Source organism: Mesoplodon mirus (assembly GCF_964341445.2).
Source record: "Mesoplodon mirus genome assembly, chromosome: 3".
NCBI classification, from domain to species: Eukaryota; Metazoa; Chordata; class Mammalia; order Artiodactyla; family Ziphiidae; genus Mesoplodon; species Mesoplodon mirus.
In genome coordinates this window covers 167,244,374-167,263,775 of record NC_138978.1, presented here as the reverse complement: position 1 = coordinate 167,263,775, position 19,402 = coordinate 167,244,374, and the positions used below count along the sequence as shown (strand labels likewise).

Here is a 19,402-nt window from a genome sequence, read left to right as displayed (position 1 = left end):
GCAATTATTTGTAAGCTGCTTAAAAGCAAAGACTATCTTCTTTGTCTTCCTCTTAGCACACAGAAGAGTGCTTGCATAACAGCCTGGCTTACACAATAGCTCTTTAGTAACTATTTGTGGAACTATGAAGGAGACAATAGTAGGTTGGTCTGTGAGGTTGGTCCCTGGAGGCCCTGTACCTTGGGCTGGTGCCTGTGTACCTCTCATACCTCTTCAGCCTCAGCTAGCCTTTTATCTCCTCACTGTGCTCCAGCTGGCCTTCAGTCCCTCCAGCCAGCTTCATGGGCATGTGACCTGCACAACTGCACTTGGTTTAATGCTCTGCTGCCGCCTTGAAATTCTCACTTTTTGGACAAGGGGACTTGATTTTCATTTTGTATTGGTCCTGGCAAATTATGTAGCTGGTCTTCCTCTTTCCCATCTTGTGCCCATCGTGCCCTCTGCTGGGAACGCTCTCCCCCACTACTCTTCACTGGCTGACTTACTCTTCAGGTCTCAGCTTCGTTGTCATTCCTCAGAGAAGCAATCAAAATTAGAACCTTGTGCACTGTTATCCCTCCACCTTTACTTCTCCCTAAGAGCACTCACCTTATGTAAGTGCAGTATTTATTTCAATTGTGTGATCATTTCTTCAAAGACTTCCTCCCCACCAGACAGCTCCTTGAGGGGACACACTGTGCATTTGTTCCTGGATGGCTATGCCTGCTACACTGTATATAATCAATACATACTTGTGGAATGAGTGAGTGAATGGGTGATTTTTAAAAATGCAAAGGAGGGATGAGTTTTTCTTCCCATGTTAAAAAGTTGGTGTATAAAAATGGCAGTGCAATCATCATGCAGTTTAATACTGCTGCTGATAACTTCTAACCAGTTTGACTTACTACCTTTAAGATAGTACCTTAAAGATAGGTGAATACAGAAAAGTTTCCCCATTTCTCTTTCTTTCCCACTGCTTTCCTTTTCAGATAGTCTGGTATGGTAAAGGTGAATCCCTCTGAAGACGGAAGTACTCAGACTGTTTTATACAGCTGCTGTTTGGCATATTAGTCTTGAATTAAATTTCTTGTAGCATAAATATCTATAGCCTTCTGTCTACTGTGAATATTTTTCGCAATAGTATATATTTACTTCTGATCTAATTGCCAGTAGAAACTGACATAAAAGTACCGCTTCAGGTTTCTCAGCATCCTCAGTGCAAAGACCAGCACTATTCTAATGAACATAGCATTTGATGGTAATAAAAAACAGTGTCCTACTTAGCTCCCCTATCATTCTTCCCCTCTGTCTCATTGTCTAGTTTTAAATTAGCTTAATTAGCTTGCTCTGAATGCATAGCTGTATCAGCTTTCTGTGGCCCAGTTTGGGGACTACATCTGGTTAATCTACTCCCTGGAATCAGACCAATACAATTCAACATGTAACCAGATTAAGTGTATTACATACCATCTTACAGTTTTAATTTTTAGCACTTGGTAGTCATTCTGTTATTTTCCAAAACTATAATAACCATTTTAAGCAATACATTTCTAATAAAAAACTCATTCAGAAGTGGAATTTTACATGAGATATTACAGTGGATTTTGAGCACCTCCCACCAAAGGAAACAAAAGCATCCAGTATGGTATACCAACTTAAGATATCATTGCTTTTTAATCATTCCAAAGAGAAAACAGAATTTCCATAATTCAGCCTAAAATGGAAGTTAACCAACATAGTGAGATAAAGATTTGTATTGCTTAAAAACAGGTAAAATGTCTTTTTTTTCTCCTTCAAGTATAAAAAAATTTGAGAAAAAGACTTAAAAACCAACAGAAGGAATAGTTGTGACCCAGTTGCAACTGCTGCATGTGGGTGAAAAAAAGAACCCATCTTTTTTTTTTTTTTTTTTGTACAAATCAGTACATGAAGCAGGCGGAACAGAAAGAAATAGATATGAGAAACAACACCCAGAGAAGGGCATTCTCAATGAAGCTGTAGGCCTCAAAAAATGTTCCATCTAAGCTCTGACTGATTCCAGTACCTTAAGGTAATTTGCTTTAAGCTGTAAATCTCCTGGATTGTTTATGCCTCAATACTTTTTTCAGAAGCTGGGAGAGAAGGAAAATATATCATTTCAATCTGCCCCCTCTTGAGACTTTACGGAATTTTAAGCAGGCTTCTCCCAGGGTTAAACTCCCGGTTCAGTCACCTTAGGGTCTATTTGACTTTCCCTTTTTTGTTCTAGTTTGCCCAGAAAGTTCAGGGAGGAGGTGTATATATTTCTGAGCTTCTGCTTTATGCCAGGTAAGATAGCAGATATCCTAGGTTCATCGTCTCCCAGTCAGGTGTTAAAATAAAGTATCTCTATCATCTTGCAGTTGATTTGCTCAGTTAGTTGCAGCAGGCGACTGATGAGGCTTAGCGAGGGTCTTGGGTTTGAGAGCTCTGTGTGCTGGGTGGATGACAGGCATGTAACATACTGCAATTAAGGCTTTACCTTTGGTGTCAAAAAGGCCTGTTGGGTCAGTCATTACCGTGGTCCCTGTGCATGTCACTTAATCTTTCTCAGTGTACTCAATTTATTGAATGGGCATAGTAAACCCAGTTCAACTTTGTAAGGCTTAAGTAATATAAAATATGTTGAGTGTTTAGCCCAGTGCCATGGCATGCTGTATGCGCTTAATAAAAGGAGATGGACACGGTAGTTGTTATTTGTGTTACACCCCCATTTAAAAAAGTAAATAATTGAAGCTCTGATTAAGAGGTTTATTGCATGATATTTTATTTTCTTTTATTTTTTTATTTTTTGGCCCTGCCACGCGGCTTGTGGGATGTTAGTTCCCTGACCTTCGGCATTGAGAGTGCAAAGTCCTAACCTCTGGACCACCAGGGAAGTCCCCTGATTAAGAGGTTTAAATGAATTGCTTCTATAATTACATATCTAGTATTTGACACAGCAAGATTTCAAGTATAAACTAAGCCTGTTTAACCCCTAAATCACCCTACATATAATATTGAGAAGTAACTCTATTGTTTAAATAATTGTTCTTGAAGCGTATGGGTTTTCCCTTATTTAAAACTTGATTTTGTCCTTATATCCAAACTGCTTATATAATAGATTCTTGAAATATTTTAGAACATTAAAAATATCAGTTTTTCCTGAGATTCTTCCTGATCTTAAGAAATTTATTCTCTCCTAGAGTTTATTTAATAATTGGTTGTTTGAAACTCAGGATGGGTATTCCCTCAGAAACCGATGATTATGTTCTCAGGCCAGTTCATAAAAGCCTCTCTAGCCTGTCTGTCACTCTTCCCTTTCCAGCACTTGATGTTTTCATCCAGTGGTTTTCAAATGGACAGTGTATTGCCTGAGGAGCAGGCAATTTATAAAAATAGAGGTGCCTGACCATACCTCAGACCTTTTGAATTAGAATCTTGAGGTGAATGTGCTGGATCCGTCCCAGCAGGAGCAACAGCAGGCTTGAAATCCTGAGACAGGACAGAGTATGATGCGTCAAAGGAACTGAAAGAAGTCCAGTGTGGCTGGAGTAGAGCCTGGTTGTCTGTAAACTCTTTTGATCGTGCATTCCTGTCAGTAAAAGGAATTTAAGCCTATACCTCCAGTATATGAATATTCATTTAAAAGTAAATTATGTACAGGTACTTTGATACAATAGGCACAAATATAGACATTTTTAAAAGTTGAGGTTAAAAAAAAGAAGTAGAACTGAAAATTTTAATAATTGCCTTTTGCCTTTTCCATGTTTTGGATCCTTTTATATACCCCTTGGGATGGGTGAACCCCACTTTTGTGAAATATAGGCATAGAAAGTGAGGGGGAGAGGTAGCTAGAGACCAGATCCTATAGCAGCAGCAGAACTATGTCAAGTATTTTTCTCTTTATCCTAAGCACAAGAGGCAATTGAAAAATTTAGGAAAGGGAATGACATCAGATTTGCATCCTGAAAAGAAAGTTGACTGCCTTTGGGAGGAGAGCAAGCATGGACCCAGGGAGACCAGCTTGGAGGTTATTGCAGTGATGAGAGGTGATTATGACTTGAACTAGGGCAGTGCCAATGAGGTTCAAAAGAAGAAGACAAGCTAGAGATATATTTGGAGGCATACACTATAGAATCTAGTGACTTACTTCATGATCATTGATGGGGGCAGAGGTCAAAGGTGACTGCTGGGTTTCTGGCTTGAGCATCTGGATGAAGATGAACCATGGAAGAGTAATTTGGGGGGTAGGGAGTAGGTTGTGTCTCCAGGTTGAAAATAATCTCAAATGTGAAACATCCAAAAGATAATATGAGATTTGCAGTTGAATTATGTAGGTTGAGCTCAATAGAAGTCTTGGGCTGGGAACTATAAATTTAGGAGTTGTCAAAACATAGATAATAAAGAAATTACTCTACCTCCAGATATTATTTATTGATAGGAAAGCTCTAGAGCAGAAGTGCCAAGGAGTTCCATAAAAATAGTATACGAGATTAGATTTATAGGCCTGGAGATGAGAAGTTAGAAATGAACAGATAAGCAGTTTCTATAAAATGTAAGTGTCTCTTAAAGTTGCTACAGCATTGGGACCAGACAGCTTATATTACAACATGGTAAAGAAAGTAGAAATCAATATTTCAGAAGCTTTCATAGATACTTTGACGAGCACACTACATTCAGGAGTGAGCCATGAATGCCGGAAAGTGACTCACTTCATACAATTATTCATGAATGAGGACAGGAACCTGTCACAGGTGTGTGCACCATTAGGCTTGAGTAATTGGGGAAACTGAGCATGCCCAGTGGAATGACAGGAAGTGCAGCACTGTGGACTAATGTGTGGATTCAAGAAAAGAATGCCTAGTCATTTGATGTCTATAAGCCTTGGGAGTTATGTTAGAGTTACAGCAAGAGATAAATACTTTTCTTGTTCTCACTCCCTTCAACCATTGTATTCCTTAAGTATTGGAATACCACTAATATTGCCAGAGGCTCAGGGTCGTGTGAAATGGGTGAAAGGGGGTCAAAAGGTACAAACTTTAAATAAATAAGTCATGGGGATGTAGTTAATAATACTGTATTGCATATTTGGAAGTTACTAAGAGAGTAGATCCTAAAAGTTCTCATCACAAGACAAAAAATATGTAACAATAGAGATGGATGTTAACTAGACTTATTGTGGTGATCATTTTGCAATATATACGAACATCAAATCATTAGGTTGTACATCTGAAACTGATATAATGTCATAAGTCAATTATACCTCAATAAAAAGGAACACAATGAATAATCATTTATAGGCTTTTATGTTCTCTGAAGGTTTTTCCCCCAGTACCCTGGGGTAAAATTGACTCTGTTCCCCTCCTCCTAATGTTAAAAGCTCTAAAAGAGTCAGAATAGCTTCTTTTGCTGAATACCATGAAGAGGGTTAAGTGAAGCCTATAAGGACATGCTCCCTCTTCTTAGATGTCTTCTCCTTTTGATTTCTTCCCATCTATTTCATTCCAAGTCCTTTGGGCTTCTGCAAACTGACGTAGAATTTCGGTTCCCACTGATCCACTTTCTGTCCACAGATCTTGATAGGTCTTCACAGAAGTGACTCTGAATTAAAAACTCTCAGCCTGGGCTTCCCTGGTGGCACAGTGGTTAAGAACCCGCCTGCCAATGCAGGGGACACAGGTTCAAGCCCTGGTCCGGGAAGATCCCACATGCCGCGGAGCAACTGGGCCCGTGTGCCATGACTACTGAGCCTGCACTCTAGAGCCCGTGAGCCACAACTACTGAGCCCACGTGCCACAACTACTGAAGCCCGCACACCAAAGCCCGTGCTCCGCAGCCAGAGAAGCCACTGCAATGAGAAGCCCATGCACCACAACAGAGTAGCCCCTGCTTGACGCAACTAGGGGAAGCCCACACACAGCAATGAAGACCCAACGCAGCCAAAAAAACCCCAAAACTCTCAGCCTGCACCCCTCCCCCCATCACCAAGAAATGTGGAACTATGCTACTTACCTATTTTTCTCTGTCCAGTGATTAATATATTAAATTGGGATCATTGTTGTTTATCCTAAGAAATTATCTGAAGCAAGAGCAGTATGTAATGGTTAATACCTTCGTCCTGTTCATTTTTTAGGTACTCAGACCTCTGACCATCAGGAAAATATTGACTAGATCTTATCAGCCTTTTTCAAAACTTGTGATTTACTTTGCCAGCGTTTGTATCTATCACTAAATATTTTTATGTTGTTTATTTCTGAAATAGAGAAGCAGATTCATCAAGCCCTGAAATAGCTCTTACAAGCGACTGGCCCTCTGTTAAAATTTAGCACAGGGAAATACAGCATTATTTAATCGGGCAAGGGAGTCTACATGAACCAGTCATAATGAAAATCCTCCTCCACTGAGGCGCTCCCCCCAACCCCAACAAATTTCCTCTTGATCCCCCTTGTACCTTTTATGAACATCTGCTTTTGCACTTATAAAACTATATGGTAATTAGACACATAATCGGCACTGTGTCTAGACTGTCAACTTCTTGAGGAGCTTTGTCTTAATCATCTGGTCGCAGGCAGTAGATCCAGGTGGTTGAAGAGGGCAGGCTCTGGAGGTAGACTGCCTGGATCCCATTTCTGACTCTGTTTACTAGCTGTATATGATCTTGGGCAAGTTATCTCTCTTCAGTTTTCTTATCTGTAAAATCCAAATAATACTTACTTCACAGAGTTGTTGATAGGCTTAAATATAGAGTTCTCTAAATTATAGCTTTAAAACTGTTAGGAAATTCTTTGACGTGGAGGCATTTCATGTTTTTCTTAATGCCGATTACTGCTGATCAAAAGCAGAGCGTCCCTTGTGAATGCAGTGCTGAAAACATCGCATGCTGGCCAGGCCTCCTTTGTCTTCATTGATAATTTTTTTTTTTTTAAAGAAGAGGGTTTCTTATTTATTTATTTATTTGTTTGTTTGTTTGTTTTTATTTTTGGCTGTGTTGGGTCTTTGCTGCTGTGTGTGGGCTTTCTCTGGTTGCAGCGAGTGGGGACTACTCTGCGTTGCAGTGCACAGGCTTCTCATTGTCGTGGCTTCTCTTGTTGCAGACCACGGGCTCTAGGCGCGCAGGCTTCAGTAGTTGTGGCACGTGGGCTCAGTAGTTGTAGCTTGCAGGCTCTTGAGTGCAGGTTCAGTAGTTGTGGTGCACGGGCTTAGTTGCTCCGCGGCGTGCGGGATCTTCCCGGACCAGGGCTCGAACCCGTGTCCCTTGCATTGGCAGGTGGATTCTTAACCACTGCGCCACCAGGGAAGTCCTTCATTGATAATTTTTAAAACAGTGGTTTTTAGTACGAATTCCACTTCCCAAGCATCTACCCTTCACACCTCCCATCCCCCAATGCCCTCCCCTTTCTGTTTGGAAAGGTGTGTGTGAGTCCTAGGTGTCACAATGACTGGAGGGCATGACTGACATCTAATAGATGATATGTCAAATGGGCCAGGGATGCTAGAGGCTCAGAAATGGGAAGTGGGGTCTAACACAACCAAAAATTATTCCACCCAAAACACTAGAAGTTCCCCCACCTTGAGAAACACGAGTGGCTCCTAGATTCTTTTCTCTAGTTAAATACAAAACCAACTTTTCACAAAATTGAAATACTATTTTTATAAGATCAGCATATGTCAACAATCATTCCATATATACTGCGGAGTTTAGATCAGGTTGAAAATCTCCACACATGTGTTCTGCTATATTGTGTCATTTCCCTCTTTCTATGTATAAATTTTCCTTAAGTTACTATAATAGGTGTATTCCAAATTTGTGACTTAAGGGTTCTATTACTCCATTAATTACTACCCAAAATTTCAGGTTTATTGTTTTAAGGCACCTGAACTCCTTAAATATATAAAAATCACATTTGATAAGCAGGAAACCTAACCAAATCATATACATAAGAGAAGTATGTTTTATTAGAAATAACTAATGCACATGAAATTCAAGTATTTATAAGGAGTATTCAAAATAATGTAATAAAAGTAAAAAATATGAAATAAAGTAACTCAGGTGGATATGGTTACTGAGGTAAAGATTATTAAGACAAGTTCATCTAAAATTAATTGGTATACTTATATGTATATATATATATGTATTCTATCAGAGTCGTATAAAAACAGGAAATACGTGCTTTAAATGAAAAGAAGAGAGAGAGCATGGGAAACGAAGAATGTTGAGCATACGGTAGTCACCCCTTATCTGTGGTTTCGCTTTCCGAGGTTTCAGTTACCCTCAGTCAACTGCAGTCAGAAAATATTAAATGGAAGATTCCAGAAGTGAACAATTCATAAGTTTTAAATTTGGAGCAGTTCTGAGTAGGGTTATGAGATCTTACACTATCCTACCCCAGTTCGCCCAGGATGGGAATCATTCCTTTGTCCATCGTATCCACTCTGTGTACACTACCTGCCCAGGAGTCACTTAGCCACCCCAGTTATCAGATCAACTGTCATGGTATCACAGTGCTTGTGTTCAAGTAACCCTTTTATTACAGCATGTTATCTATATTATTATTAGTTATTGTTAATCTCTTACTCTGCCTGATTTATAAATTAAACTATCATAGGTATGTGTGTATGTATAGAAAAAAATAGAGTGTATGTAGGGGTTGGTACTGTCTACAGTTTCAGACATCCCCTGTGGATGAGAGGGAACTACTGTATTCTTATTCAGTCTTCCCCGCCTACATCTCCACCTGAGGCCTGCATGATTAACCTTTAGAAAGAGTAATGCAAATTAGTAATTACAGTCATCCCTTGGCATCCACAGAGAATTGGTTCCAGGACCCCCCGCAAATACCAAACTCCAGGATACTTAAGTCCCTTATATATTGCATAGTATTTCCATATAACCTACGCAGATCCTCCCCTATTCTTTTGTTTTGTTTTGTTTTTGGCCACGCTGCAAGGCATGTGGGGTCTTAGTTCCTTGACCAAGGATCTAGCCATGTCCCTTGCAGTGGAAGCTCAGAGTCCTAACCACTAGACCACCAGGGAAGTCCCCTCTCCCCTATACATGTCATTCTTCAAGTACACACTTACACTAAATTTATTTAACTTAAGGGGAGAGATGCCTATACTGCTCTTGAGATAGTAGGTTGTTTAAATTCTAATAATTCTTAATGACTTTATGTTTTTTTAATTAAAACTACATACTAAAGAGGTTTTTTAATTCCTTTCTTTGATAAGAAAGAATTCAAGCTCAATATTACATTCCCTAAAATAAAATCAATTTTGTCCTGAAATATAGTTTTGAAAACTGTAAGTCTGTTTTCTTTGATTATCTCATAAAACACAGGAGTTTCATATCAGCTCTCCTTCCTCCTCCACCTTTTTTCCCCTTTTACTTTGTGCCAATCACAGGTGGATGCTCAATATCACCCCACAGCACAAGATAAATAAGCTTGGAAGGTTTCCTAGCAACATATTGTTCTGGGAACCTGCTCTGTTTCCCTGAACAAGATGAAGCCAAACATCCTAGAATCTCAGCCAGATGGGAAAGGATTAGCTTATTGAGGGGCGTTTAATGCGTTTTTTAAAATTTCACTTTGAAATGAACCTCTTAACATAACAAGATTGACTTTTAAAAGGACACTCTTTTACATGTTAAAAAAAAAACCCTCAGTAATAGTTCCAATTTAAAAAATACAGTTTTAGAAGAAATTCTCTAGAGACAAGCTTGTAACATGTAATTCACTTATTGGTGAATGGATCCATTTTAGAACTAAGTGGAAAATACTTCCACATAAGACTGATGTTCCCAGTATTCAGCTACAAAAATATTAACATACTGTACTTCCTTCTCATTTTGTGCTAAGTGGCTGCTGGAGTAGGCTCCCTGCTCACAATGTCTCCACACAAATCCTCTCACTTCTCCCTTGACCCCTCCTGCTAGAGATCCACAGGAAACCCCTGTCACTGCTTAAAACTCTGGGACTTCTTCCCTTTTCTCCTCAGCTCCAGGGCTACTTCAGTGCCAGTGATTTGCCACTTGGTCTTGAGAGTCTGGTTTTGGTTTTCAGAGTATATGATTAATACAGAGAAAAGAAAACTAGAGGAAATTGCGCCTCTCAAAGTCAAGAAAAATAATGTTGTTGCTGTTTTGTTAGCACACGATCATGTATATTTTCCTTGTTGTTTATCGATGATCTTGAGGCCACGCAGTTGGCAGGTGGTGTTTTTCTTTCTCTTGCACTCTCGTTGGCCACAGCATACTGTTAAAGGTCTCTGGAGATGGAGTAGTAAAGGGTTAGAGTTTCTCATGCCAATATTCAGCAGTGGTTTTGCAATTCAGTTACATGCTGGAAAATGTTCTTTCTTCTAGTCTCATTGGGTAGGCAGTCCCCTGTCAGCCAGGTGAATACTGTCATCATGTGGTAATTGAATGATTTACACTACCTGACAGGTTTGGACTGTGTGCAGCTTCCCAGTTGTGGTGAGAAGCATATAATTCCAGTACTCACAGTGCTCCTGGATGGGAAGAACAAAGTAATTAGAATAAGCTGGGGAATGACACCTGGTGTCTTTGCGTTTTATTTAACAAATTCTGTGGCCAGATTTAAGAGAATTGAAACTATCCTCATCCCGGAAAACCATAAGATAATTTTATTTTCATTGGTGCTTTCCATTCTCTCTTGCTCTCTCTCTCTCACACACTTACATGTTTTCTAAATACCATGTTTTGAAGTTGACAAGAAACAATCTGTTGAGGGCCTCCTAGGGGCCAATTACATTGGTAGGCATCACGATGGATGCTGAGGGGCATCAATACATGGTCCTTGCCTTCACTGAGTCCCCAGTAATTAGCCAAATAATGCACTTATCTTTTTAAAAATTTAGATAAATTTATTCTTCATTTCAAGTCATTTACGTTAGGACCTAAACGTTAAGGAAAGATTTTGATGTCTAAAGAAATTATATAATTTTGATTGTCCAAGAAAAGCCTAAGAGTAGACTTAGTCTATTATATATGACATGTAATAGATTAAAATGGATTAATTTTTTCGAATATTTTCTGAAAACACAGTTTTAAAAAATTCAATGAACCAGGCATTATTTTAGATATTTTGTCATTTAATTCTCCTGACAACCATTATGAAATAGAAATTTGCCTACCAATTTTAGAATCTGTTTTCTCTCTGGTATATTATTAACTCCATTAAAAATTTTTTGTGTTGCCCAATATTTTATTTTTATAAAATAATAATTCTCATTTTTAACATGTTGGGAGAGTGAATTTTACTTAAAGAAAGTTAGTTAACAGAATTAACACCACTGTTAAATACATTAACAAGTAAAAGTGATGCTGTATCAGCAATGTTGTAGAACAGACTACAGCGCATTTTGGTAAATAAAGTTTTATTGGAACACGGCCATACTCATTTGTTTGTGTATTACCCATGGCAGCTTTTGTGCAGTAACAACAGTGGAATTGTGACCTAGATTGTGTGGCCCGCAAAGCCTAAAATATATGCTATCTGGACCTTTACAGAAAAAGTTTGCAGACCCTGTTCTAGAATCTAGATGTTCCCCCTACATTGAGTCTGGTGCGCTCCTTTAGAATGCCAGAGACTTCGTTGGGAAACACATCAGAAAATGGTTTCCTAAATGATCTCCTTGACTAACATGCTTGTCCTCTAATCCCTGCAGGTACCGACCAAGAAGCTAAAGAAATATGAGAAAGAATATCAGACAATGCGAGAGAGTCAGCTGCAGCAGGAAGACCCAATGGATAGATACAAGGTATGGGAGACAGGGGTCACCTGTCAGAGCCAAGTGCCTTCTTTCCCCTAAAGTAGCAGCTGTGGGAAGTTTGTTCCCTCTGTTCGTTCTTGGTTGATGTAGACTCTCTGACCATGCTCAATGTCCAGGTATGTTTTCATCTCAGGAGACTCCTGAGTGGCCAACCATAATATTTCTTTTCTTTCAGTTTGTATATTTGTAGGTAACTTCACCCGTTGCATTTATACTGGGAGTCTTCATAAGAAGCTGAGAGAAAGAGAGGGAAAAAGAAAGAGAGAAAGTGGCTATCGACTACTTTCAAAAATGAGAAAAAAGGAAAATGGCAAAGTACGGTTTTAGCTGTGCACAGTCACATCCACAAAGACTTGTAGAAGGCGAACTGCTCCAAGACTGGCACAAGAATGTTTCAGACTTACCTCTGTCTGTAGCCAATGTTCAAAATACAAACTCACTCAAAAGGAAAAATAAAAACCACAAAGCTATATTGAGCACAGTCATGGTGTTTGTTGCAACATTTATTTTCACAAACAAATTTATGAGTAACAGTGACATTTCATTACAGTATGCAGTTCAAGAATCAAGATGATTTCAGTTTAATATCTTAGTTAATTGTAGTGTTTTAAGAAATGGGGGCCAGTCATAAAGATCTCCTCAATGGTAATTAGCAACAGTGTTTCCATGAAACAATGTTGGGGAAGTACTGATTTCAAACTTATTTTTTTTCCAACTGAAATATTCCTGTCTCTCTTCAACATGTTTTAATTCTTCAGATTCCTACAGATACAGAATGATTCCCTCCCTCTCCACATCAGTACATTAGGACAAGAGAATATTGTATTCATACATTGAGCACCAGCAATGCCAAAAAGTACTGCAATGACATTATTAATTAAACCACCCACTGTGGGATGACTTCTGCTTGTATAACTAGAGTTGCCTCTGTGTGGTCAGAGAGCTGGACACGGGCAGCTGCAGTTACACAGTGTATCTCGTCTCTGTTGCTGAATTGAATAGCATTGGAGGTTCACATAGGGGAATGGTGGAAGGAGTGTATGGATTTTGTAGTCAGATCTGAGTTCAAAACCTGAATTTCTGAAAAAGGAGACAGAATTTGGAGTCCAAGTTGGGGGTTTTAATCCCTATGCCGTTGTTCAGCATCTTGGACTAATTATTGAGCCTCTTCTTCATCTGTAAAACATATAGTATACACATTTCCTTGAAAGATTGTTGTGTGGATGAGGGACGTTATATGTTAAGTACCCAGCACATAGTTGGTGTTCAATAAATGGTTCTGATTAGCCTTACTAGGTCTACTGCCTCTAATTACCCAATTATTAATAGAATAATATCACCTTATTTGTGTCTGCTCCACCAGTCGCTTGATTATCTTTCTCCTGTTTCTCTCGAGTATTGCTACCTAATAATCTAACATCAGTGTGTTACTGCCCTTGTTTATAAAACCAGCTGATAATAAAATCCTACATATTGCTGTGGCAGATAACTATTACCATATAAGGTGCTCATAGATAAAGTTCAAAGTTAATTTCCACCCCTCAATAGAACCAGTTTTAATGCAGCTTATGTAGCATGCTGCTTTAGAAAGGCTTGAAGTAGTAATTATAAAATATTATTAAGGATCCAAAGTGAAGCTCTCCTACTGCTTGCATCATTCTAATTTTCTTATTGCTGCCATCGTTATGAGTAAAACCTAGGAAGGATACTTCAAAATAGAAGAGAGGGAAATGAAAGACTAAAATGGTGTATTTAAAATCAGCCTGGAACTGAACTTATTATTTCTTATATCCTTTTTGTGTCAAAGCAGCTATGTATAAATAAATAGTACAATGCATATTATTTCTTAAAAAGTAATTATCACACATATACTATTGATGTGTACAGTTTTTACTGAGGGGACAAAGTAGAATTAAACTTTTTTTTGGTCTTTGTTTTACAAACAGGTACTTTTAAGCTTGAATGCTCTATTTATGCATATCAGATACCCTCTATAGCTATTTCTTTTGTATTATTGTAATAGCTTGTCAATACATCATCCAACTAGTATTTCTATACACTTTTAATAATGTCTAGAAATTTGTACTGGAGATAAACTTGGTAGTTATAGTCCTCACATTATAATTACATTTTCAAGGTGACAGTTGACAACATAGTGTCCAACCATCAACAGATTTGTTCTTTCAGATATTCAATATCTAGTTTAAGAAGCTAATTACAGTTGTATTCATTAACGTAGGAAGGTGTCTTAGGAAATACATTTTAGCAACTTATAAATTTAATCCTGTCAAGAATAAGATCTGTGCCCTGGGAATAAGCACTTTATAATTCATAGTTCTTGGACTGGGAACCCAAAAATTCTCAAGAATAACTTGGGAAGATCTTTGAAAGCTTTGAGTCAGAACTTACACCAGTTCACTGACAACCCCTCCTCAACCGTTAGGATCCATAGTGTTTAAAATGCCTTGTTTATCCTCTAGCTTGGCATATGGCAAGGGAGTTAGGAAGATTGTGTCAGTTAAAAAAAAAAAAAAAAAAAAGGCCCAGAAATGTCATACCTTAAGATATTCCAAGAGATTTTTTTCAGCTTGATACTATTTCTCTTGGGCATGGTGGGGTACAAAAAGAGGATAGTGCTCAGTAGTCACATTCTTGCTGTAGCTATCTAAGCATGTGTTTTGTGTCTATTTTTATGATATATGCAAATACCTACTTCTGAGGTTATGTTACTGTGCTCACCTGTATCTAACACTTGATGAAATGGTGTTGGTATAAATTTAAATTTTAGAACCCTAAGCACAAAGAAAATGTTCTGGAATTTGATAGTGGTGACAGTTGTACAACTTTGAGAATGTAGTAAAACCACTGAATTGTATATTTTAAAAAGATGAATTTTATGGTATGTGAATATCTCAAAAGAAAAAAAAAATCCAAGCAAGATGTCTGAAGAGAATTGGCATCTGCCTGCCGTCTTTTTTTCATAAACCTCAATCACACCAGAGGTACCTGTGCACAAGCCATACTTGTGGGAGGGAGACCTCCTGTCAGAACTGGAGCTAATCAATGACTATAGATCTTATGTGTACTCATATTTATAAGGCAAAGGCCAACGTAAGTGGGTGATGCATTCATTTTCATGTATATATACGTACGTGTGTATATATATATGTATATATATATGTAGTATATATGCACACATATATACATGCACACAGACATAAACATATAAATAGATAATGCATATATATACACACTGCCTGTGCTACCTGGTGTTGGCATCAGTTTGTATTTGAAACCAGTGAGCTCTATAATGACTGCTTATAGCCTTTGGTGTACTCTTTCCGTTTATCTTCCTGACTAGATTCCAAGACACAGAAAGGAAACTTTATGGGAAGAAGAAAATACAGTATTTATTCTAAGCCTCTTTTATTGTCCTTCTTAAGTTTGACCTGGCCAGATTTGTGTAGTGGTATTTATCTGCTCTGATATTTTGGTTTGTAAATTTATTTATAGATTTCAAGTGAAGTGAAATGCAGGATAAAGATTTGTCTGTAGAAATACATCATGTATACTTTTATCTTCATACAAATCCCCAGAAAACAAACATTCATGGATATGTGCAGCTGTTTTAGTCATTTTAAAAATTAGTAGCCAAGCCCCTAAAAAGCAGCTATCAACTTCATAAATTAAAATATTATTTGCTATTTTAAGGTGATGAATTGTTTTCATTTGGGGGAAGTTAGTTTTCTAATGATGTAATCTATTGATGGCAATTTTAGAGAACTACAGCCTTCATCAGTCTTTAGAGGATGACATGCTTTTCTTGTTTAATTAAAGAACTACTTGTACAAATGTGGGTTAAGCCTTCAAAAAGCACAGCTAATTAATTAAATTCAGTGAATCTCCCAGTGTGTAATAAAGGTTATGTTATTACCTGTTCTAGATGGGCAAATCCTAGAAAGAATCAGGAATGATTAAACTCTCTTGGGTTTGGGAGACAGTATTATAAATACATAATTTCTAATTGAAGAATCTTATCTATGTTCAGTATAATTAAATCTAGAATGTTTAACTTCTTTCTTGAGGTTAGACATAGTACATTTTTTATCAAAATATAATTCAAATAGAAAGAAAATGATTCCTGTAAGTTCACAGAAGGTTTTTCTTGCCCATACTAATTTTTGTAGAGCAGTCATCCCTGCATGTGATTTAAAATTAAGCTATTTAATTATAAATAGTACAAACAGTACAAACAAGATTTTCTAAATAAAGCGTAACTTGTAGTATTTGCTATCCTTACATATCTAAGGAAATAATTTAGAACAATTGTCACATTTTGTTTTTAACTTGATAAGTGAAGAAGTTTATGCTAAACATACGTGGCAAAAAAAGACCCCCCCCTTTTTTTTTTACTGTATTGGACCCTTCCTTACTCAGAGAAGTCAAGATAAGTGAATCAATCTTTGAAAAGTATTTTTCTTCCAATGAAAATAAACTTACTATTTTTCACCTCACAGAGATCTTGCTGGCTTTTGGAAATATTTATGTTATGAAATCATGTGCTTTTAATGAACAATGATAGTCAAGAGGATGATTTCTATCTGCCTCTAACAACTTAATGATAAACTTCAAAAGGCTGCCACTCTTTCTTTTTGCACTTGGGTAACTCGATGAACTCACTGTTATAGGATGGTGGAGAAGGCAAGCCTAAGTTCTCTTGATGCTTCTCAAGCCACTTAGCTAAGAAGGAGCAGGTGGTTTCTGATGATGCTTGTCTGCTGATTGAGTTATACTTAACACTCAGGAGAGGCATAAATGTTATGCATATTAAGAATCTCTTGGTATATTTATCAATGATCTTCAGAATTAATTCTCCAAAATTTTTCTTCAATTTTTAGTACGTCTTGTTTCCTGTTAAAGGAGTCTGACGGAGAAAATTACATCACACTCCTATGTTTCTACGTCATCTGTAACCCATTTGCTTTTTTTTTTTTTTTTCCTTGTTGCGGTACGCGGGCCTCTCACTGTTGTGGCCTCTCCTGTTGCAGAGCACAGGCTCCGGACGCGCAGGCTCCGCGGCCATGGCTCACGGGCCCAGCCGCTCCACGGCACGTGGGATCTTCCCGGACCGGGGCACGAACCCGCGTCCCCTGCATCTGCAGGCGGACTCTCAACCACTGCACCACCAGGGAAGCCCTCATTTGCTTATTAAAAATTTGATTTGTATGCTAGAATAGTACAGGGATTTGCAAACCATACGGCCTGTGGGCCAAATCTGGCCCACTGCCTGTTTTTGTAAATAAAGTTTTATTGGAACACAGCCACATACTTATTATCTATAACTGCTTTTGCACAACAATGATGGAGTTGAGTAGCTGCAACAAAGACCATATGGCCTGCAAAGCCGAAAATATTTACTGTCTGGGCATTTCATTAAAAGTTTTCTGACCCCTGTGCTAAAGTGTAATAATCTAAGATTGTTTTTAAGTGCTATGAGAAATGCAGTCTCGTTTGCCAACTGCCAGTTAGTTAGTACTGACAAGATTTTCTCTTTAGTTTGGCATTTAAAATGGTTTAAATTTCCACCAGAAAGATAAAACTGGATATGCTGGGTAAAGTAGGAGCATAAAATGATTTCAGACATCCAGATTTTCTTTCTCAAATTTCATCTACAGATAATGTAGACATTTAAACATTTCATCTATAGGCATTTGTCTTTGAATGTCAAAAAACTGTTTGATGAAATTTGAATACGATGACTGTCAACTCTTTTGAAAGAGGCATCCAGAAGAAAAGATGTGAGAGTTGAGTGTGTTGTTGCTAATAAAATTGCACTGGGTCTTTTAGGAAAACATTTTCTCCTGACCCTTAAACGTCTTTAAAAGTCTGTGCCAAGAATTCATTATAGCAGCAGACAGCACACCCAAAATACTGAGCTAGAGTTGTAAAGCTGCCTCCTTCCTCATCATTTTTTCCTTTGAGGCTGAGTTTATTTTCTTCTGATTGCCAGTTCACATTTCTCTGGTTTCTCATCTTGGAAAAAATCACATTCACCATTCCTTATACTGCTTCACCCAAACTCCAGCCCCCAGACACAGAGGAGAGCTGGGATCCATTTTTCTTTTGCATTTCCCTGCCCAGCAATTTCATTCTGTTGCCTGAAGATGAAATATTTTGCAATGTTTCTGACTTTGTCATATAAGGAAGTTCCTTCCAGCCAGCTCTAATAACAGTGTAAACAACTCACACCGTAGTTGCAAATAGTTCCACAGACAGCGTTTTCATCAGTCATGCAAACTGCAAATAACAGCGTGGAGAGGGCGGAGTTTAGTGTATCAGTCTTCCTGAGTTGAGACTTTGCCCATTGGCTGCCTCAAGTATACTTTCTTGCATCAAATGTTAGCTGTCCTGGAGAGAACTTAGAATAAATGACACTCTAAGGAAAAACAAAAGAGCAAAATAGCATTAACAAGCGTCTGTTTTTGTTATTGCCATTTCCTAATTGTATTAGTAGGTGTGCAATTTCATTGGATATTCTTTTTTTTTTCAATTGTCTTTGTACCTATGATTGAAAACGGTAGTTGGTCTATGGCTTTTCAGGAGGTAAGTTTTTTGTCTATGTATGTCTGTAATATCAGCGTCTGTCTCTCTGAAAAATGCAGTATCCTCCTCCCCAAAGTTACTAACCCAACTTTCCCAGCTGCACATCTCCTATGCAAGAGGGGAGGGAACTAATGAGGAAAGTTGTTGTCTGCTGTTTGTTCGAATGTTGTTAATTGTGTGACATGGAGGAGGTTTCAAACAGTGTGCTGTGAATTTTAAGGGTTATGTAAGCATTGTCTCCTGTAGCCTTTTCCGAAAGGCAAGGGAAGCGATTTGCCTGTGTTGTTTATGGGCTCTGAGCGTTCAGCACATCCGCTTGTGCAGACTTAGGGCATGTGAGTATCTCTGCACTGGCTGGGGTTATGGGGCCACTTCACGTCTTTCTTGGGTGGGCCGCCCTTGCCAACATTTCAGAATGAACCAAGCAAGATTCCGACCTTTCCCAAAGCTAAACTGTCTTCTTTATTCTAGTATAAAGGCAGACTTTTTCTTCAGTCAGTTCTAAAAACAGTTTTGGCTCCCTGGGAAAGGCTGGAAAAGACAGCCAAGTCATGTTGTCTCTCTTTAACCCTTGGTAAGCGTGGGCGGGTTCTTCTTCATAGAAAATCTCCACCTTGCCCCGCCCCCAGGTTCATACTTTGGAGGACGATACTGCATTTTTGGCCCCAGAGCTTGCTTTCCCACGTGTCTGAGTGCAGAGCAGGAGTTGCACACTTCCCACTGTGCTGCTTGCTTTGCACACACTGAACTGAAGCTTCTTGCTAGAGCAAAAGCCACTAGGCTTGCCCCCTAGGCTATTTTGCTTTTTAGGGACCCTCAGACACCCCTAATTTCTCCCCAGTCCTCCCCTATCCACCCCACCCCCTTAGCTATGTGTCTGCGAGGAAAGGTTTGAGTTGCGACAGTCATGGTAATGGGAAGTGACCAGTCAGGTTTCAGCCGAGCTCACACCTCTTTCATATATAATATAACATAACCCATCAGACATGTATCTCTAATCAGTAGTGAAGTAGCTCCTGGTGCAGTT

The 19,402-nt window shown here is 38.5% G+C and overlaps 1 protein-coding gene across 7 annotated transcripts in view; it reads left to right on the top strand.

The window, feature by feature from the left end:
- Positions 1–19,402, top strand: part of RABGAP1L (RAB GTPase activating protein 1 like) — a 689,539-nt gene that overhangs the window by 645,716 nt on the left and 24,421 nt on the right. For 4 of the 7 annotated variants that reach the window (XM_082612933.1, XM_082612934.1, XM_082612936.1 and 1 more), the window contains one exon: positions 11,668–11,760. In XM_082612933.1, the coding sequence (XP_082469059.1) occupies positions 11,668–11,760 (93 nt within the window). Of the gene's footprint in view, positions 1–11,667; positions 11,761–11,947; positions 15,959–17,820; positions 18,376–19,402 lie in introns of those variants that run through there. The other 3 variants (XM_082612939.1, XM_082612935.1, XM_082612938.1) reach the window with 3 other exon arrangements.